Source organism: Sturnira hondurensis, unplaced genomic scaffold, assembly GCF_014824575.4.
Source record: "Sturnira hondurensis isolate 20B ecotype Veracruz unplaced genomic scaffold, ASM1482457v3 Scaffold0008196, whole genome shotgun sequence".
In the NCBI taxonomy this organism is placed as follows: Eukaryota; Metazoa; Chordata; class Mammalia; order Chiroptera; family Phyllostomidae; genus Sturnira; species Sturnira hondurensis.
The window spans coordinates 22,938,743-22,961,198 of NW_028080827.1; the positions used below are offsets into that span (position 1 = coordinate 22,938,743).

Here is a 22,456-nt window from a genome sequence, read left to right on the forward strand (position 1 = left end):
CTTCTCTTTTCTGTTTTGTCTGACCACCTGTGTGTTCTCTATTATTATTAAAACAAAAAACAAAAAACTTCATATGGTATGTTCTATACTAGGATGGAAAGGCTAGTCGAAAAAAATTAACTACACTTACAAATAGAGATTCTACTCCTTCCTGGTATGTTTTGTGTGTGTGTATTTATGTTTTTCCCCCGAGTATGTTAACAGTTACTTTGTAAGTACCTTTATGAAATTATTTAAAACTTGCACAAGCCAGGGAGCAGTTCAACCCATAAAACAAACTAAAAGCTATATTTATGAAAACCCATGAATATATCCTCCAAGTCTGACATATGAGTGAAATATATAACTTATAAGAGTAATTAGATTTAATATAGCCTTGAAAAATAAATTTTGTTCAACTGGCTGGGATGGAGCCACAGGCAGTTACCACCTGAATCACCCTGAGGCTAGACCTCAGAGGACAGCTTTCTGCCCCCTCTGGCAGGTGCCTGGGCCCAGGTGAGAGCAGTAATGAGTGGACGGGTGGGGCAGAACACCCAGATGCCCAGGTGTGATGGCATGAGCTAGACGGAAAGGCCCTGGGAGAGAGTGCTGGAGAACGATCCAATGGGAGACGCGCAAAAACCCAGTAGTATCCATTGCTTGACTGGGCATGTCGGCCACGGCGGCCACCCTTACCAGGGTCAGAGCCAGCCGTGCGCTCCTGGATCTCTGTCCGGGGCTTCATGGAGGCAGCGATCTCTTCACAGCCTGGCTGCATCCTCAACCCTGAGCCCTCCCGCAGCCTGGCCGTGAAACCTCTGTAGAGCTCATTCTCAGGCCCCGGAGCGACCACTTGTCCGGGGGACTCACTCCCTCATCTTCCCTCACAAGCCCCTGTGTCAGTGGGGAGGAAGTGGCCAGTTGAGTGACAGACAGATTTTTTTTTCAGGAATCTCAGGTTCCGTTCCGACTGGGTGTTGCACACTTGTATTTCTGCCTCACCTTTTCCACTCCCTACTTAATAAAATCTGATGCACTTTAAAAAATTTTTGTTTAAATTTCCAGAAACTGTAAATAAAGATTGAATTTTGAAGATAACCAATAGCTTATAAAATAAAACATTTCCCTCAAAGAAACAAATCAAGATGTCATTGATTAGGGTCCTTTGGTAATTTTCTTAAAATCATATATTTTCAAATGTTTGGTAATGAGAATAATTTAGGTAATCATAGTAAGTCCAAATAGTATTCTTTCAGTTCTCTGAGATGCTAAAAGGCAAAATGAAATAGGTTTTCATAAATTTATATACACCTTAATTAATGAGGTTTTCCTGCCTAAATGTAGCGACAGAGCCATACTGCATGATTAAGAATTTTAACCATCATTAAGAATTTGGTTTTATAAAAAATCATTCAGAAATTGGATTATAGCTGATATTGAAGTGTGCAGTCATACATCTTAAAGTCTTTTTAGAGAATGAAAGATACTACTGTGATGAAATATTATTTGAAAGTGCTTTTGTAAATGTGACACTCTGTACAGACACACCTCAAGGCCTTATCATGTATTTGGATAGTCATTACCACTGACAAGTGTCAGCAGGACAAAGAAGAGTGTAGAGACGATCATCGTGTACACGGGCCAGCCCAGCAAGGCCGCTTAGCCTAGACTGCAGACTGTCAGAGGGAGGCTCACACTCTAAATCTGAAGGTAAATGTGTGTGTGTGCATGGACATAGTGCTGTCCACCAAGGATATAAAATATTCATCAGATTATCTAAGAACCGTGATTTGTATATATTACTCTTTCTTTAAAAAGCTGATGAGCATTTATTACCCTCTGCTGGATTTTTCAGCATCATAATAGTTCGTGTGTATGTGACGTTTTGTAACTCTAAAGGGAATTTAAGAGACACTTTTATTTGATCCTCAAAGTCTATTTTACAGATGAGAAGGTTAAATGACTTGTATGATTTGACACCTTCACCTGAAACAGTCTGTGACAAAACCAGAGCGTGATACTCCAGTCTGAGGACTGTGCGTTTTCCCTGGCACCACGGCCACAGTCGCCCTGTTGGTGAAATATTTCTAGAGTGTTTGCACAATACAGTGCACCCCTTGAAATTCTTCTTTTTAATGGTGCCTTTTTAAGTCCACTGTAGTTTTTGACAGATGCTGAGTCAACTTTTCCAACAGTCTCCCTCCCTTGATGATGCATTGGACTTGGCGCAAAATTCTAGGTCATTAGATTTTCTCTGAAAGATGTGTGTAAAATTTCACACTGTCGGTCCTTTGTTCAGAGCAGCTGTTGCCTTGGAAAAGCCTCTTAATTTGTAGGCTTGGTTAGGGAAATTAAAATAAAGGTGTTTTGAATGCTTTCACATTATACATTTAAAGGTGAAACATTAAATACAGTTAACTTGATTTCTCTTTAGAACTTTATGATTTTTAAATTGGGATAAAGAAGGCTGTGAAGCTGTAATGAACCATACTAGTGTTTTATGGAAGCGTATCTACCAGAGGCTTTTATGTAGGAAGTTTTACTTACATATGGGTCTGGCAGATGAAACCAAATTTAACATGAGAACATCTGCAATTCATTCTTTCATTCAACAGTCATTAATGTGCCCAGCTCAGCAAGGCATGGACCTATCCCTCGAGGTGATAGCCGGGTTGATACCGGGAGACAGACAAATGAACAGTTATACCATGGGACGGGTACAGTACTGCTTATTTAAAACTCTGCTGTTCAGTAGTTTGTTTTGTTTTGTTTTTGCGTAGGAATTTTCTCCAGAATTCTTGCTGGGATGATACCTTTGATAAATGTGAAAGGCCAACCTTTGTTTTTATTTACATATTATCCTTTAAGATTATAGTCTATTTCCAAATCACCATGAATTCTTACATTTTAATTCTTAGGTCTGATTTAAGCTTTCTGAAGCTGTGAATGTAGTCCGTTTCGCTGATATTCATCACTTGTGTTTACACCCTGCACATGCAGCAAGGGGGCTTCGGGTAATGTGTTAATATATAAGGCACTTTGATGATCCTGTAGATTCATTACAGCTTTTTTGTATCAATTTTCTATTGTATAAATTACATACACTATAAATAAAGTTCACAAATTTTAAGTAGACAATGTGGTGACTTTGGACAAATGTATATAATCATGTAAGCCGTGTTATAGTCAAGATATAGAACATGTCACATCGAAAACTTCTCTACAGCCACTTTTTGGACAAACCTCTTCTCCACATTCGCTTTCTCCTCCCCCTTACACCCCCCCAATCCCTGACAACCACTGATCTCCAGTTTTGCCTGTTACAGAATTTCACATAAAAAGAAACATATGATATGTAGTCTTTTGTCCCTTGCTTTTGTATCTGGCTTTTTTTTTTTTTGCTTAGCATAGTGCTTTTCTTTTTTTTCTTTTTCTTTATATTCGTGTGTTTTGTGGAATGTATCAGTAGTTCCTTTATATTGACAGGTATTCTTCAGATGTTAACTATTATTTAATCATTTACCTATTATTAGTGGATATTTGGATTGTTTTGAGTTTGAAGCTACTATGAATGAAATTACTATGAACATTCATGTGTTAGTCTTTGGTAGACATACCTTGTCATTTATCCTGAGCAAATACATAAGGATGAGATACCTGAATTATATGATAAATGAATGTTTGACTTCATAAGACCCTGTCAAATTGTTTTCCAGAGTGGCTATATCATGCAGCTTTCCCATCAGCAGTGTTTAAGAGTTCTAGTTGCTCCAGACTCTCACCAAGACTTGTTAGTACCAGCCTTTTTATTTTCACCACTCTAGTGGGTACGTAATGGTATCTCAGTGTAGTGTTTTGCATTTTCCTAATATCTGATAACGTCAAGCATAATTTCAAATGATTATTTGCCATTTGTGTATCTTCAATGACATGACTATCTGTTTAAATCTTCATATTTTTAAGAGAGTTAGTTGTCTTCTGTTAGGTGGTCATAGGAGCCATCAGTGTATTCTGAATTGGGATCTCTAATCAGATAAAGGTTTTTAAGTTAAGTTCTCAGCCTGAGGATTGCATCACCATTTTTTAAAGTAAATTTCAAAGAGCAGAATTTTTAATTTTAAAGAAGTTGAAGTTTTTTTAATGTTTAATGTTTTCTGTGCCCTGAGAAACCCAGTATCACACAAGTCATCTCCTAGAGGTTTTCTCTAAGTTTCATAGTTTTAATTTTTACATTTACATCCATAACTCGTTTCAAGTTAATTTTTATGTTAGGGTTGAGGTCAGTTTTTTTCATATGGATATCTGATTGCTCCAGTACCTTTTGTTGCACATTTTTTCCCTTTCTGTTTTACTTTGGCACCTTTGTCAAAAATCAAATGAATATGTGCGGTTCTATTTCTGGACTTTCTGTTCCACTGGGCTCTGTATCTGTCTTCAGTACAACATTTTACTGTTATGACTACTGTGTGTACTCTTTAGGGTGAGCCTGAAAATCAGAAAGCGAGTCCTCCAAGTTTGAACTTGAGTAGTGACAGCAGACATCCTTGCCTGTTACATTAGGGAAAACCATTCAGTCTTTCCACATTAAGTTTAACATTTTTCATAAACTGTCATGACTTCCTATACTCTTAGAGCAAATAATTTCCAAATTGTAGACAGATGACTTCAATTGGAAGATGCGTTTGAAATACTCTGGAGAGGGAATTTCAGAAGTTTATCTCCTGATCACCTAGGCCTGTTTTGAAGGTGAAAACCTAGTAAATAACTTAAAACTTTCCAGCTCTTACCTGAAAAAACCTTGTTACCCAGCTTTCCTTTGAGAGTCCACGGCGAGACTCAGTACCATGTTTTCTTAATTTACTCTTCCAAATGTGAAAGTCATGAACGAAAATCGGCACTCCTCTCAGTGAGTACTTTTGGAGCACTTGAAGAGTTTCGCCTTGGCTCTGAGATGATATGGTTGCAAGGCAGGTGTCAGTGGGATGTAGCCTTTGTCGGGGGAGTTGGGGCGGAAGGTGGCAGTGCTGCAGCATCTGCGTTGGGCAGTGGTCCTGCCACGAGGGGTGGCCGACCTCGGAATGAGACTGCTCATCTGGTTTTTCCAAGGTAAAAGTCTGTAGCTCAGCCTCTAGACGAGGTGCCTTTCTAGCCGATGCGAGCCATCTAAGAAAGCCGTGCTGAGCAGAGGTAGGGTGGTTTCTGGTTGTTGTTTGATTGGTTGGTGTGTTTTTAACTCTAACCTTTAAGGCTGAGCTGTGGTTTCATTTTTCATGGAGGATTAACCCTGTTAGCATAAGGTAAGGTGTGATTCTGATTTCCTTCCTCCACACCCTTTAAAAACTAGACTTCAGGTCTCTCTCAGAGCATTCGAAGATGATTACTGTAAGAAGGAATGCTCTCTTTTAGCAGTGTATTGTGTGGGGGCAGGAGATGATACATCAGAGAACCAGAAAACCCAATGAACAGGCAGGTCAAAAGGAGGCAACTAGACTAGGCTGTTGGGTGACTCAGTATTGGATTTTGTTTATGTGACAACTTTGTCTCTAATGTACCTATTCACAGCAACCCCCCCCAAACATGTAAATAAGGACTTTTATGGCAATATAAAGCCTTGTTAGAATGTCTGGAGGAATCTTTTGCTTTGAAGTTTATAGACTGTGCTTTTGATCTTCTTTTACTGTAGAGAATGCCTGCACCCATGGGTCTCACTTCACCCCATTCTGCACATTGGGCATGTGCACTGTATGTGTGTGTGTGCAGGTGTGTCCCGCCACAAATGCTACTTTTAGGGGTGTGTCCAGCTAACAAAATAATTTCAGCCCATAATTTATGTGTGTAAGGGCAAAATTGGATTCCTTACATCTCAAAGTCTTTTCCTGGTTTCATAAACTCTTTTTAACATATAATTTTGCAACTACTGGAGTAGGAGGCAGGTTTTATTAGCATCTGGGTATATTTTCTTTAGTAAATCATTTTGGCACTTTTAGAAATCGATTTTAGAGAGAAAGGAAGGGGGAGAGAGAGAAACATTGGTTTAGTGTTCTATTTCTTTGTCCATCTCACTGGTTGATTCTCATATGCGCTTAGACCAGATCAAACCTGCAGCCCTGGTGTGTGTACGGGGATGATGCTTTAACTATCTGAGCTGCTGGCCAGAGCTAGCATGTTTCTTGACTTTCTATTTAAATACATAAAACATGAACTTTCTGAAAAGAGACCAGATTCAACAAAGTTGTTTCCTACCTGTGGGAATTTTTTAATAGAATTTAGAGAAGAAAAATTCAGGAAGAAATAGCATTTGGTACCTGCCAAATGAACTGGTATCACCTTGCCTGGTCATTTGCTCAAAGGGTCAGTTTCTTCACCTATAAAATTAAGGGGTTGGACTAAATCATCTCTGAGATCTTATACAGTGGTCAAGTTTTCATTCAATATTACTTTATTGTATTATTTTTCTATCTAGTAGTAGATGGGAAGCCAGAAATTAATATATACACATGCCATTGAATAGTAAAAGCTCCTATAAGAATTCATTGACACCACCAGAATATCTAAGGCTTGCTTGCTTGCCTTTTTTTTTTTTGTAGTTTCAGGGCCATGGAAACAGTTTTGTATAGGCAAAATAATATTTTTATAAAGATTATTTTAATGTGTTATAGTTGATTTCATATTTGTCCTATCTTAAGTATCTTTTTAAAGTTTAATCACTAGTCTGAGGTTAGTCACAGCATTTTCAGCATCAATAACTCTATTTTACTTCTTTCAAATTATGAAATACACACATAGAAGAATGTTATAATGTTTATATACATTTTAAATAATAATAGTAATGAAAGTACACTGTTGTATTCACTACCAAGCTTAAGAAAAAGAATATTTCTTTAGCACATTTGATGCTCCTGCCCATTTCTTAAGACCCCAACCCCCGCTGCAGGCCCCTCTGGCATGACCACTACAGGTTGAGGTTAATCGTTTCTTTGCCTTTCTCTATAGTCTTTATATAGAGGGTCCAGCAGAAGTAACACCCACCTGAGTGTGGTTGGTACGGTAATAATGTAGGTATAAAAATGTATGGTTTTAATCTGAACATTTCACCGAAAATGTCATATGGAGTGCTTGAGTGTGTTACAGAATTACATGCTTACAATTTTGTAATAGAGAGGGGGCATTACTTGTGCCAGACTGTGTGTGTGTGTATCCCTAGTTGACATATGGCTTATAGTTGCCTGTTTTTGAACTTCCTATTCGTATAAAAGAATCGTACAGTACCTATATTCTTCTGTGACTTGCTTTCTTTGTTCAGCATTGTTATTGAGACTCATACTTGTTAATGTGTAGCTTGTTAATGTACAATATTTTAATTATATATTCTACTGTCAGTGGATTTTCACATTGCCAGTTTGTACATCACATCTCATCGTTGTTGTTAAGAACCATTTATAACATGGAAAAGTCATTGTGCAATGTTACAAGAAAGCTAGCAACTTTCCAAATGTTTAATTCAATCTTTGTTAAAGGCATTATATTCTCTTTGGAAAAACATATTTCATGGAAACAGAAGTAATTATTAGTATTTTAGATATTACTACTAGATAATGAGAACTTCACAGCAAAATCATTATCTAGAAAACCGGAGTTTCTATGTTAGAAAGTTGAGTGCAGGTGCCATGAATGGAGGAATCAAAGATTTCATTGTGGAAATTAGAAGCAGATGCTTCCAAGTTCAGCAATTTTCCCTGAGAACAGCACTTTTGTTGGCGGTATTGTGCTAGAAATTCATCTTGGTTGAAAGAAATTTTGTGCGTGGTTTCTGAACCTAATATGATTTTTGAATACAAATGCCTGTAAAAAAATACTTTTTCTGGTTTACTTCTATTTATTTAAAAAGTATACTATGAATTATATGTATTTTTTAAGTTATTTTTATTTTTTTAATTACAGTTGACATACATTATTATATTAGTTTCAGGAGTTCATCCCGGTGATCAGACATTACGTAACTTACTAAGTGATCATCCTGATAAATCTCATACCTGTCTGACAACATACATTGTTATTAGAATATTATTGACACTATTCCCTATGCAGTACTTGACAGCCTCTTGACTATTTTGTAACAACCAGTTTAGACTTCTTAATCCTTTCACCTTTTTCACACATTCCCCTCAACCGCCTTCCCATTTCTTGTTTGGGACTCTCTGTGCTTCCTGGACTTGTATGTCTGTTTCCTTCACCAGGTTAGGAAAGTTTTCTGTCATTTTTTTTTACATAGGTTTTCAATTCCTAGCTCTCTCTCTTCTCCTTGATGCACACCCATGATGCAACTGTCGCCACTCTTTAAATTGTTCCTCACTTTTTTCTTGATTTTTTCTTCTTGCTCTTCTACTTGGGTGTTTTTTGTTTCCTTATCTTCCAAATTTATGATTTGATCCTCTCCTTCATCTTTTCCACCATTGATTCTGTAATGCAGTCTTCATTTCTGACAGGTTCTTTTTTATGGTTTCTCCTTTTGTTTTTGTTTCCTGTTTCTTTGTGGAAGTTCTCACTAAGTTCATCTGCTTTCCCCCTAAGTTTATGGAGCATCTTTATAGCCAGTATTTTGAACTCTGCATCTAGTAGATTATTTGTCTCCATTTTGTTTAGCTCTTTTTCTGGAGTTTTCTTTCATCTGGACATGTTTCTTTGTCTTCCCATTTGGTAGCCTTTCTGTGTTTGTTTCTGTGTAATAGGTAGAGCTCCTACATATCCCAGACTTGGTAGAATGGCCTAACACAGTAGATGTTCTGTAGGTTTCAGTGGCACCGCTTCCACCATCACCCAAGCTGGGTGTTCAAAGTGTACCCCTGTGTGGGCTGTGCACACCCTCCTCTCGTAGTTGAGCCTTGTTTGCTATTGGCGCATCAGTGGAAAGGATTTACCCCCAGGCCTGACAGCTGCAAGTCCTGGCTGATACCACCAAGCACTGATCTCTGGCCACAGACTTTGAACCATCAGGGAGGATCAGCTGGGCAGGGGCTCACCTTAAAGAGCAGGACTTACTTCAGTGGGGTTCTGGGGCTTGCTGAGTTTGCCCCTTGAGTGTGTCATTTGTGGAGGTGGTTGGGTGGTGGTGCTCTAATGTTGGTCTGTAGCTGTCCGCTGGGTACACTGGCTTTGGGGCCTCTCAGGTTGTGCAGGCCGAGGTCAGTCACTGCCTATGTTCTGCCTAGGGTCACACAGCATAAGCGACAAAGCAATCTGCAGATGGCTGCTACCTATGCTTGGAGGAACCAATGTGAGGCCAAGCTGTGAACCAAGGCCAGCTGTTCATAGTGCCAAGCGTGGGGCCACTAAGAGAAAGAGGGATGGGGCTTGCTCAGGCCAAAAGCTGCCTGTTTGAGAGATTGTGGGAAAAATATGAAGCAAGAGCCATTTATATGGAAAAGCCACTGGAAATAGCTTGGGTGGGTCTGAAAGTTGGGTGGGGTGGGGCCTCAGGGAATCACCAGGGTGGAGCAAGTAGTGTGAGCCAAGTTGATGGAGTCTCAGATATGATGCCTGCCTGCCAGCTCTGTAGCTCTTGGAGGGGAGGGCTCATCGGAGGAACAATGGCCTCTGCCAGCAGTTCTGTTTGGAAGAAAGCTGCCCCCCAGCTCTCACCTTGATACCAGACACTTCAGTTCTTTGTATGCTTCCGGTGCCTTTCAAGCTGCTGCTGCCCTAACCCTGGAGCTCAGAGGGAGGAGTCCAAGTAAGTCTGTGTGAAGTCTCTTTAGGAGGAACTGTCTGGAACTCTAGGAGCCCTCCAGAGTTCCAGAGTTCTCCCTCAGCCTCAATCCCTGCTGGTTTTTACAGCCAGAAGTTATGGAGACTTCTCTTCCCAGCACTGGAATCCAGGGCTTAGGAGTGCCTGGTATGGGACTGGGACCCCTGGCTCCTGAGGAGGGATCTCTGCAACTGAGATATCCCTCCAACTTTTATCTGCCTCATGTGAGTGTGGCAGATAAAAGTCACATGCACCCATTGGGTGTATCCACCCCCCTACCAGTCTTGATGTGGCTAGTTTTTTAATACCCTGGTTGTAGGACTTCCATTCAGCCAGATTTCAGATGGTTCTGAATGCTGGTAGTTCTATAGTTGTAATTTTGATGTGATCGTGGGAGGAGGCAAGTTCCAGGTTTACCTACCTGTCGTCTTGACCGGAAGTAATTGTCCCACTTTTTTCCTGTTGCTCTCCCCGGCTCTGCCCACCCCACTGCTCCCATAGGCAATCTTCACCTCACTGTTCATGCCCATGGGTCCTTTATACATGTTCCTTGACTTGACCCTTCTCCTTCTTTCCCCCATTACCCCTCCTTTCTCCCCTTTAGTCACCGTGAGCTTATTCTTTATTTCCATGTCTCTGGTTCTATTTTTTCATTTGTTTGTTGTGTTGATTAGATGAGATCATATACCTGGCTTATTTCACTTAGCATGATACTCTCCAAGTTCCATCCATACTGTACCAAAGGGTAGGAGTTCCTTCTTTCTTTCTGCTGTGCTGTATCCCATTGAGTAAAGAAGCCACTATTCTTTGATCCACTCATTCACTGCTGGCCCTTAGACTGTTTCTAGCACTTGGCTACTGTAAATAACACTGCTACAAACATTGGAGTGCATAGGTTCTTTGGAATTGGTATTTCAGGATTCTTAAGGTATACTCCCAGCAGTGGGATCTCTGGAACAAAAGGCAAGTTCCATTTTTAGTTTTCTGAAAAAATTCCATGCTGTTTACCACAATGGCTGCACCAGTCCACTTTCCTGCCACAGTGTACTAGGGTTCCTTTTCTCCACATCCTCTCCAGCAGTTATCGTTTGTTGATTTGTTAATGCTGGCCATTCTGACTGGTGTGAAGTGGTATCTCTTTGTGGTTTTAATTTGCATCTCTCTGATGACTAGTGATGCTCAGCATCCTTTCATAGGTCTATGGGCCCTCTATACCATATTTTTCAGACCATAAGATGCACCTGGGTTTTAGAGGAGGAAAATAGGAAAAAATTTTTGAAGCAAAAAATGTGGTAAAATATTTAATAACATAAATAACATAATATTTCACCAATGTAAGTGTAAACAGAATTCAACAGCAACATTAACAACCATTATTCCTCCCAAGTTTGAGGGGGGTGCATCTTATAGTCCAAAAATATGGTATGTCCTCCAGAAGCAATTTCTTTAAACTTTGTGAATTTTATCATTGCATGTGCTCTTCTTATTGTCTACCTAGCGTCTCCTCTCATCTCCCAACTTCCTAAAAGTACCCAGGTTTTTGTTTTGATGCCTATGAACTTCAGGGAGTTAATCTCAAGTTCAGCTATGGCTCTAAGGTGGCCCTGTGTGACTGTAGTCCATCTAACTATCCCCCCCACCACCACCACCGGGAGATGTGCAGCTCGATCTAAGGCACCCAGTCAGGATGAGTGTCAGTACTCTTGTTTGCCTCCACACTGCGTTTGATGTGCCTACTCTGAGGAATGCCAGCCTTACTTTTTTGAAGATTTTATTTGTAGAGAGAAGGAAGGAAAGGAGAAACAGAGAGAGACAAACATTGATGTGCTAGGGATACATTGATCATTGCCTCTTGTAAGCCCCCAACCAGGTACCCGGCCTGCAACCCAGGCACGTGCCCTGACTGGTAATCAGACTGGTGACATTTGGGTTCTCAGGCCAGCACTCAGTCCGCTGAGCCACACTGGCCAATGTGATATTATTTTTGATGCATTGATTTACTAATCTATTCTTGTTGTTAGACTACTTAGATTTTTTCCGCAGTTTTTACTCTGATGGATAATGATTCAGTGAGTACTTTTGTTCAAAAGTGTGGTTGGCTTTGGTCGAATTATTTCCTCGTATATTCCTTAGAAGTCAGATTATTTGATCCTGTTCAGTAGGATCAAAAGGTATGAACATCTTCATAATTCTTACAACAGGCCATGTCATATTGGTTGCAGTGATTTNCTGGTGACATTTGGGTTCTCAGGCCAGCACTCAGTCCGCTGAGCCACACTGGCCAATGTGATATTATTTTTGATGCATTGATTTACTAATCTATTCTTGTTGTTAGACTACTTAGATTTTTTCCGCAGTTTTTACTCTGATGGATAATGATTCAGTGAGTACTTTTGTTCAAAAGTGTGGTTGGCTTTGGTCGAATTATTTCCTTGTATATTCCTTAGAAGTCAGATTATTTGATCCTGTTCAGTAGGATCAAAAGGTATGAACGTCTTCATAATTCTTACAACAGGCCATGTCATATTGGTTGCAGTGATTTACAGTGCTAACAACAGTGATTTACAGTGCTAACAACAGTGATTTACAGTGCTAACAACAGCTTGTGCACACATCCATTTCACTAATTTTTCTCCTCATCTCAATATAAAGCTCCTTTATCGGTCTTTCTTATATTTCCCCTTTGCTATAGCCAAGGAGTAGCTGTGTAATTTTATTTATTAGAGTGTGATAAGCATTATTTGTCACTAACTGAAGTCCACTTTAAAGGTTTTCTTCCCATCCCAGCCCCAAGGTGTAGCAAATCACATTGGTTAAATACAGAAATGAAACAATCTGTTAGCTGCTAACTGGAGAAAAATGCCATTTCTTTTAGAACTCAAGATATGATTAATGACAGGATAGATGGATTATGGCCACCACATATTACCAAAAAGCAATTCTTAATATTTGCTTTCCATGATATGAAGTTAATGTTACTTGGTAGAAAGTGAGAAACCTATTAAATAATCTTAATAACATTCTTGCTTCAGAGGTGAGAGAAATGGACACAGACATGAAGAGAGTTGCCCAGGGCACCCAGGTGGCGAGTGTCACAGCTGGGGCTCCGGTCCGGGCAGTCTGGCTCTGGAGGGTGCGCTCCGAAGCAGCACATCACGTTCCTGGCGCTGTCTTCCATCTTTCCAAACTCAGCTTTCCGTAGGTTGAGTAACTACGTTGTAAGTGTAGCTGTTATTTACAGATTTACTCATATACATGTTCATACACATTTTATACATGTAAAATACACACATGTTTACATAGTTATCTGCTTATATTACGTATAACAACATGTTACAATAACTATTTCAAGTAATATTCACATCCATTTACAGTTGTGGAGTGTGGTGATGTTACAGTCTATGCTGGGTGGCATCCGGTAATTAGCTTAATGATTTCCCCTTAACCAATTTATGAAAGAGACCCAGAATTAAAACTATTTTTACTGAAATTGCTTTAGTTCGCAAATGTCCTTTAAACTGACCAGTGGCCAGATATATATTAAATGTACTTAGCAGTACTTTGTTTGCAAAAATGAGCATTTGGGGGGCAGCTATTGTAATTTATTACAAATGGACAACACAGTAAAAGCACATTCAGCACAAGTCTGTAATAGCACATTGTGGTCTTTAATAAGACAGGGCTGTTCACCAGCAAAATTAGTATTCAGGATGAGATTTTCTGTTATGAATAATTGCCCTGTACTTTGTTTGCATTAAAGGAATTTATGCATTTTCCCACAAATTGTTTGCTGTGTGTGGTGCTCTTAGAGAGTGAGTGGTGGTGTCTGAACAGCAACTTAACCACCTAAACTTTTCAGTTACACAGATTTTTTTCTACCTTCTAAGTCTTTGGTAATGAAATAGATTCGCATAGTGAATATTCTACTTTGTTTTAGAACAGAGAGAAATTTTACACCTTAGAGCATTGCTTTTTTTTCCCCTAGTAAATACAATCTTCATAGCCAGTGATAGTAAACACTTAGTGAATAAATGTGAATAAATTAAAAGTGAATAAACACTTAGTGAATGAGTGTGTCAAGCAATAAATCAGCTTTTTGTTTGAATAGGCTATGTGAGAGAGGACTTAGTTGCAAGTGGCAGAATTAGCTTAAGAGGGGAAAATATATTGGCTCACTATATGGGAATTCCCAGGAATGGTTTCTGGCTTCAGACACAGCTAGAAACAGCAGTTAAAATGATATGATTAGGATTCTTTCTGAGCTTCCCTTTCCTCTGTGATGTCTTCCTTCTTCAGGTAAATTCTTACCATATAAAAATGATTGTCAGCAACTCCAGGTTCACATCATTTGCTCAAATACCAATCCAAAAAAGAGGAGCAGCCCTCTCCATCCCAACATTTGTGTAACAAATTTCATGGAGGAATCCGGACTTTGCTGGGGTTATAGGTCTGCCCTTTAGACCAAGCACTGTGACTTGAGAATAGGGTACCTGTTTGGCCAGCCCTGGGTCACATCCTTACCTTTAATCCCCTTTCCACTGGTCCAGAGTAGAGAACACACTGTGATTGATAGCCGTCTGGAAACCTGGGGGGTGGGGAGGAGCACTCTTCAATGGAAAGATGGTGCCAAGTAGATTAAAACAGATGTCATCCACATTCCAGCACACATTGAACCTGTACACTCATACACACTTTCTATTTTTCACAAATTCCATAAATAAAATTTCAAAGGACTCACCACTTAACATAATGCAACTATTCCATTTACAACAAACAGTACGTTTTACTTCCTGGCCCCAAAGTAGACCTCCCAAAGCCTAGTCCAGTTGCCTCATCTGGCTCTCAGTTCTAGAACTCTAGGTTATATGTATTCTTGTTGATTGTGTGTAGATGTGCCTTCTCGTGACTGTTATTTTAATGACTCTTCCCTCGACAACTGGATAGCTAGTGTTTATATCCATTATGTCATTTAATCTTTCCGATATTCCTAGGAGGCCGATACGATAGATTTTACAGATGGCGAATCAGGCTCGGAGATTAGGTTACTTGCCCAAGGCTATATAGCAAATATTGTACAATTCAGATTAGAATACCCAGGTTTGACTGATTGGGGAGGTTAAGTCTGTCTTCTTGATTGATGTCCTGTTCACATTATCCCTAAACACCTGAGGTTCAGTGAAAGGGGAGGTGATCTTTAGCTTTGGACAGTCCTTGTTTACCTACCAGAGCAGTGGTTGGAATGTAAGATGAGACAGGAACAGAGTCTGATGTTCTCTCCAGAAGGCTTGGCTCCACAAGGTTCGTAGATGTCAATCACTTTATTTGGGGTGGGAGGGGTGGCAAAACGGCAACTGCAAAACAGGCCACGAAGCAGAAAGTGTTCAAATCACTCACTCTAGAGAAACATAATTTTGTGGTTCCAAAATAGCTCTTGTGTTCAAACAGCCCTTAAGAAGAAAAAGAAATTCTCATAATACAAAGCATACAGACAAAATGAAAATCAAGTATCATTTGCTTCCGGGTTAATTTTTGATTTCCTGGTGCTAGAATCAAATCAAAATATAGGGCTTTCTAGGAGCAAGTACCTGGTAATAATAGACGCGTACTTATGTGAGAAGTTTGGCAGTATGCTACATTAAAAACTCAAGTTTCAAGAAGGCTAATGTTCGAAGCTTTTCTGAAGCCAGAGGCCATTTGACATTCAAGAGATTAAAAAATTTAACTTCAAGGTTCAAGCCAGATATCTGAGTTTGGAACTCAGTTGATGACTTTTACTTGGGAAATTTGTGTTACTTAAAGTTCTCACTTAAAATCATCAATAGACTCTTGGAAACTGCAACTTTAAGCAAAACGATGTATAATGAAACTCATTTTTTCATTGGCTAATTGATATAAACAAGAGTTAAATTCCTACAGGTTATTTCTGGTCTTAAAAGCATCACCAAACTTCTAAATAAAGATCCAAAACACTTCTACTGTTAAACATTGAAATAAATGTGAGTTATAATACATTTAAGAAAGGTTAATAAAAACAAGTAAGATCATTATTTTCCAAGCTGCTTTTGGAGCCTGTCCCAGCAGCTCAGGACACAAGGCAGGCACCGGCCACGCACAGGACACCCTTCTGTCACAGGGCCCCTCACACTCACTCAGACTGGGACAGTGTGGAATGTCAATCACCTCCAGTGCACATCTTTGGAGTGTGTCAGAGAAAACCTGTGCAAACAACCCCTGGGGAGAATGTCCAAATTCCACATGGACACTGGCCCCCTGGAAATCAATTTTTTTCTCTCATCAGTGTGGTAACAAAACAACATTTAATGAAACATTATTTGAGGATCAGCTGTACTTAAAAAAACAGCTGAATGGTAAAAAGTAGCCATAATGACTGTATAAAGAACCCTGCAGGGGTGTCCAACACTTGGCATCTCTGGGCCACACTGGAAGAACGAGAGCTGTCTTGGCCACACATTAAATACACAAACATGAAAACTGATGACCAAAAAAGTATATAAGATTTTAAACAAATTTACGATTTTGTTCCGAGCCACATTCATAACCATCTGGGCTGCAGGTTGGACACCCCTGCTAGAGTATTGGTTCACAACAGTGGGTACTTTTGCCTCCAGGAAACATTGGGCAACGTCTGGGGCTATTTCAGGTTGCCTTATAATAATCTTCTTATCAAACACCTGTCTTTTCACTTTTTTAGGGTGACACTCTCAAAATTGAAACCTCCCCTTAGCCTCCACTGAAAATAAAGACTGTTATGTGGGTAGGAAATTTCTGGTGACTTCATTTTTTTAATAAACTTTTTATTGTAGAATACTTCCAGGTATACAGGAATTGCAAAGATAGTACAGAGAGTTCCCATATACCCACTTTCCCCTATTGTTAACTCTTAAACAACTGTGGTACATTTGTCACAGTCAGTGAACAAATATTGCTGTATTACAGGTGGGGCAAAAGTAGGTTTACCATTGTTTGCATGGAAAATAATACACTAATTAATAAGTAATAATACAAGAATACACTATGCCGTATACTCAAACTGTAAACTTACTTTTGCCATACCCTTTATATTGAACTAAAGACCATGCTTTTATTTCAAGGTGACCCAGTTTTAAAGGTTATTTCCAATAATTAATTTTTTAAAAACCCCTCCAAATTATGCTTTAAGTATTTCATTTGTTTTTAGAGAGGGGGGCAGGGAGAGAGAAGGAAAGGAAGAAAAACATCAATGCGTGATTGCCTCCCACGTGCCCCCAACCAGGGATCTGGCCCACAACCCAGGCAGGTGCCCTGACAGGGAATTGAACCAGCGACCTTTTGGTTCATAAGCCGGCGCCGAATCCACTGAGCCACACCAGCCAGGGCTCTTTCCAGTAATTTCTAAAAAATGAAAATCAGTATAGAATGTTCACATCAGGTAGGTAATGGTTTCTTGATCCTTAAAAGAAATAAAGTAATTTTGTAACCAACAGTGCTTATCAGGAAATAAGGACTTTAAAATCCAAGTGTGGGAATCTTACAGGTTAACTTTTTATGTGTAACTTGGGTTTTAATAAAAATGGCAAAGTGGAGTTTGATCACTAGTACAGCTGTGTTATTGTTGCCTGGGAAGTACGCTATTAAGACATGGTTTGTTCTCTGTAGATAACCTAGCCTAAGATTACTGAACAGAAAACAGTTTGCCCTGGAATAGGAAGTGTGCCCCCTTGGGACAGAATTAAAATTTACTTTAGAGCACAGAATAAGTAGCCAGTGGATACAAGGCTAATTTCTATGATTCAGATTAGTACCAATTTAGTGTAATTCTTTTCCCCAGGACTGTCCAATTTAAGATTAAATTTTATACTGGAGCATATTTTAGAGAGATAGAGTTATTTGCTATTTCAGTTAAACCTTTTAATCAGTTTTAATGCAGTCTTGGGTAAAGTAAAAATTTAATCTTATTTCTCTTTAAGGGCTTTTTTAGTTTGCTACATTCAGAGGTTTCTAGAAAAAGCAATAATGAACCATTACTACTTCTTAAAGACTCTGCTTTTATAAAATTTTCTTCAGTGATCATCTTCTCGTCTTTTTTTCACTGCATTATTTGAACCATGAAATAAATAAAAATTGTACTCAAATGAAATTTTAAAATTAATGAAACTTTGGAAACATCCCAAACCTCAGAACATATTTTTCCCTAGGTTTTTTTTTTTTAATTCTAGAAAGTAGGTCAGTAAAAATACCCCTCTTTAATTGGTTTAATTAGAAATGGAAAATTATAAGAGTAACTGAATTTGAAGTATAGATTTAAATAAAAAACATACTGGGATTAATATCACTTCAATGTTTGAATTTAAATAAGATGCATTTGAGCATAGCTTATCATTTTACAAGATTTTAATAGCAGAGAGGAGGACTGAGTGTTGAAAAACATCAATATATAGGGGAAATTTTGCCATGAAGTATAATCCTTGACGAGGAAACCATTTGAGAACCATGTTTCTTACATGGTATGCCTGAGGATTTTATTCTGCTTGACCTTAATAAATACGTGGTGGAGGAGGGAGTATTCTCTACCCAAGGAAGTTTGAGTTTAACAAACTCAGAGCCTTTAACATTTTCTGAATTTCTATGGGAGGGTATATTTGGGGTACCCTATGTCTCCAATTTATTTATCCCTAGATCACGTGGTAACATTTTTCAGGAAAATGTTCTGAGTATATATATGTAACCTATTTTAGGAATTTATACCTTCAGAAATATTGAGGACTTTTTCCCCAGTTACAGTTACGATGTGATATCATTTACATTTGTTGCTTCCCCCAGTTCTGTACCTTTGTTTTCCCAGTGTGTACTGTGGAGGTATTATATCCTAACCAGTGCTCAGCACCTTCCTTCTGTTAGCTAAAGTGTGAATTCCAAACGTGACCGCGTATCAGAAATAGCTGAGGAGCTCTTTTAAAAGATCGAGGTTCCCAGGCCCTGACCCCGGAGATTCTGATTGAGTAGACATGTCACTGTTCAGGATCCTGTATTTATTACAAACGCCCACGGGATTCTGGTGCAGTCAGCAGTGGTCCTGCAGTTGGTGCTTTGAACTGTGGAACTGAAAGTGTGCACGTTTTAGACAGGGGATGGGACTGGGGCGCCGTGAGTTCGTAGTCATAGAACACACAGTCAACCATCCCGTCCTGGAGAGAACTGCAACATTGGCCTGCAGTGACCGTTTAGGGTGACTTGCTGACTGTGACCTAATGGGAAATAATTGTTATCATCTTTTAAGAAAAGCAGCATACTCCTAAAGGAGTTTTTGGTCACCTTCCTGAGAAGGAAATACTGTATATAAGATTACCATTTGTTTTTACTTAGTTTGCATAGCTCCCTTGTGGATAGTATATTATTTATATTCAATACTTTAAAAAGAAATAGTAGGTTGTATTTATTCATGATGTCATCTGAGAGTATATTCTGTCCCATCCTCCCGCTGTTGACAGATAGACATTTAACCTTAAGAAGCAAATAGGCCGAAATTCTATCTCATTTATGTGAACACCAATAAGAGCTTTTCTGTTAAAACTACAGGGTTACAACTCTCTGCTTGGTAAATAGTTCCATATTCCTGGAAATTCTCTTTTGGGTCCCACTAATATAGGAGCAATATAAATATTGTTAGTGGTTCGAGGGGCAAAGAGTCACTATATCTTGGTTGAATAGTGTTGTATTAGCAATAAGATATGAAATAGTAGACATACTTCTCAAAAGTAACAAGTATCCACCACTGTTTCAAAATTACTCAGCAAGGCCTTGCCCGTGCAGTGAACCATGCAGTGAGACATGGAACAGAAGTAAAAGGTATAATTATTAGAAATTGGAGACAAACTTTTCATTTCTTGAAAACAAAATAAAATTAAAATGTTTAATAAACTGATTAGATATCAGAGGTATCCAAAATCCACATTTCTTTTGGATACAAACATGGTTTGATATATACAGTCTTTTGTTATTCCTATCTATTTGATTGGTTGGTGAAATAATATAGAAAAATTGTTTGCACTGTCAGATTAGAGAATCAGACAAGAGATCAGTTCCAAAAAACTGAGGGGGAGAAAGGCTGTGAGGAGGGTTTAACAACCATGGTAAATGTCATGGAGACATCAGTCCGTTAAAGTGACTCCTGTGGACACTGCTCATGGCCTGGAGGTCACTGGCATCCCTTGTCTGAGCCCCAGGGGTGACGTGAAGGAAGTGAAAGCCAGACCAAAGCGGTTGAAGAAGGAATGTCATGAGAGAGCCAACCTGTATTTGAGTTTGTCATGGAAGGGGGAAGAGTTTGAGAATTTTGTTGTTGCTGCTGTTTTGTCATTTTGCTCATTCTCAGTTCTCTCTCACATGAGGCTGGAAACTCCTCCAAGGCAGGCTCTGCTTCTGTGAGCTGCAGTGCACAATACCACCTCCGTGTTGGGGGGCGGGGGGTGCGGCGCTCGTCTTTATGCGTAGTTAGCGACAGTGAATGAAAGTTTTTAAAATGGTTGTTAGTGGGCAAAGCACAGAATAAATTTCGGAGCGTTCTCATTTCTTCGGCTGGGCAGCCTGGCTTTGAGACCTGCTGTCTCTCCTCACCAGCCTTGCCACCGTTATTCACGGCTTTCTTTGTTGTTGTTACAGCTATGAAACCTACATAGTGGAGCAGCACGATGCTTCTCCTGTAGAGCGTGTGATGAGGAGCGGAGTTTGGCTTTGGAGTTCTCGGAGCCAGAGCAGTTGCCGAGGACTTGGAGCCCAGTCCTGACCACTAGAGAGCCCACACACAATGAACAAACTGAACTTTCATAACAACAGAGTCATGCAAGACCGCCGGAGTGTGTGTATTTTCCTTCCCAATGATGAGTCTCTGAACATCATCATAAATGTGAGTAGATCCCACTTAAGAAATGTCTAAATAATTGTGTTCCCACCAGTGACCACATTCAAGTTATGACTTGGTCCATTAGGGGTGAAGCTGTTACAGAATGAGACCATTAATGTTGTTGCGGGTTGGGGGGTTAAAGTGGTCTGCACAGGTGTGAGCTTTGAGTTATGGCCTAAGTGCTGCTGCCTTCAACGTTCTCTTGCTGGTTGTAAAAGTAGAGTATTTGGGTTACTGTATTATAGAAAAATAAACACTTTGCTATTTTTGAATTTTTTTATTGAAATATGATATTTATGGATAATAATATGAATTTGGTTTTTAAATACTTTTGTACTTACCCATGTGAAATGGTAATAATTACTAGCTTTTTAGTGTGTTTTGGTCATTGGTTTAATAGTAGCCCAAGTCTAGCCAATTTTTAGAATAGGCTGTGTTTTGAACATCAATCTGTTGCTTACACTTCGTGAGTCAACATCAGTTCTCTTTAGCTCATCTGAATATTAAGGAATATGACAATTTTTTAACTTTTAAAACTGAGTTATAATTTACATGCAGCAAGTGTTATGTAAGAATCTTAAGCGTGTAGCTCAGCGAAGATTTACAAACACATACATCCATGTAATCATTGTCCAACCGGAGGTACAGTGCCTTCCCAGGACCCCAGAGTGATCTTTGTCCCTCTTCCCAGTTAATAAGCTCCACCCAAAGGGCAGCAACTGTCCCCACCTCTGTCACCAGAGAGCAGTTTTGCTTGTTTCTGAACTTCACGCCTCTGGAATTATGTGTTATTTTTGTGTTCAGAAAAAACAGCTGATGTCCATAGAGTTGTGGTATAACAAATTAACTGTAACAAAAACTATTTCATTCATGGCCTGTTTTTTTTCATCATTTCTAAATTGGATTTTAAGCAAAGTTTGTTTTCCGAGAGTGTATTGATAAATGTTGTCTTTCTGAATGTGGGGTAAATTTAGTGTTTTGGTCATTCCGAATTCTCTGTGAGTGTCACTAGTAGGGATTGCTTTAAATGATTTAATCATCAGATAAATATCAAATGTGGAAATTTGGAAATTTGTAGAAATAAAATTGTGGTAAATGTAAGAGCCAAAAATTTATGAGTGACATAAATTGTGACTAAGAGCTTATACCTCTTAACTGAGACTAGAGTGAACAGTTTTTTTGTTTTGTTTGGGGGGGGGGGTTGTTTTTTACCCTTGGACCGTATTTTAAATATCTGTGCCCCGAAACCCATTGATTTTTAGGATCAAATCCTGTTTTTGTTAAAAACTTCCATGTAGAGTATATTTTTAGATAATGGCTTAATTCTTATTCAATACCTCATACTCTATAGCACTTTTTAAAGTTCCTATTTCTCCCAAAGATTAAAGAATGAAACATTTCACAACAGCTCAAATGTAGCCTTAAAAGACTTTACAGTATGCCAATACAAAACACTCAAGCTTGTCCTCACAGCAGGTAAGACTTCAGAGCCACAGCCTTAGTTAATTGCAGTTTTTAAGCAAGAACACTGTACTTACCTGGTAGTTGTTAAAGAGCTTTATCAGTAGGCTGCAAATACTTGATTTTAACTTACAGAATAATAATAATAATTACATGGTATGTATGAAGGAAATGTACAGCATTACTTGAACAGGAGTTACACAAGACAGCGTAGCTTATTTTTATGTAGTTTGTGGTTTAAGAATTCTTATGTTAAAAACTTTTCATCACATTTTACCCCAAGTGCTTTATATATGACATTTTTAAATACAGTCAAAACTAGGGATTAAAGGTGCCCTAAACTTATGACACATTCTAAGTCTCAAATT

The 22,456-nt window shown here is 39.0% G+C and overlaps 1 protein-coding gene across 6 annotated transcripts in view; it reads left to right on the top strand.

The window, feature by feature from the left end:
• Positions 1-22,456, top strand: part of FRMD6 (FERM domain containing 6) — a 93,590-nt gene that overhangs the window by 40,490 nt on the left and 30,644 nt on the right. For 5 of the 6 annotated variants that reach the window (XM_037054302.1, XM_037054300.1, XM_037054298.1 and 2 more), the window contains exon 2: positions 20,387-20,630. In XM_037054302.1, coding sequence (XP_036910197.1) covers positions 20,532-20,630 — 99 coding nt within the window. In that variant the 5' untranslated portion in view covers positions 20,387-20,531. Of the gene's footprint in view, positions 1-7,968; positions 7,979-10,132; positions 10,139-20,386; positions 20,631-22,456 lie in introns of those variants that run through there. The other variant, XM_037054301.1, reaches the window with a different exon arrangement.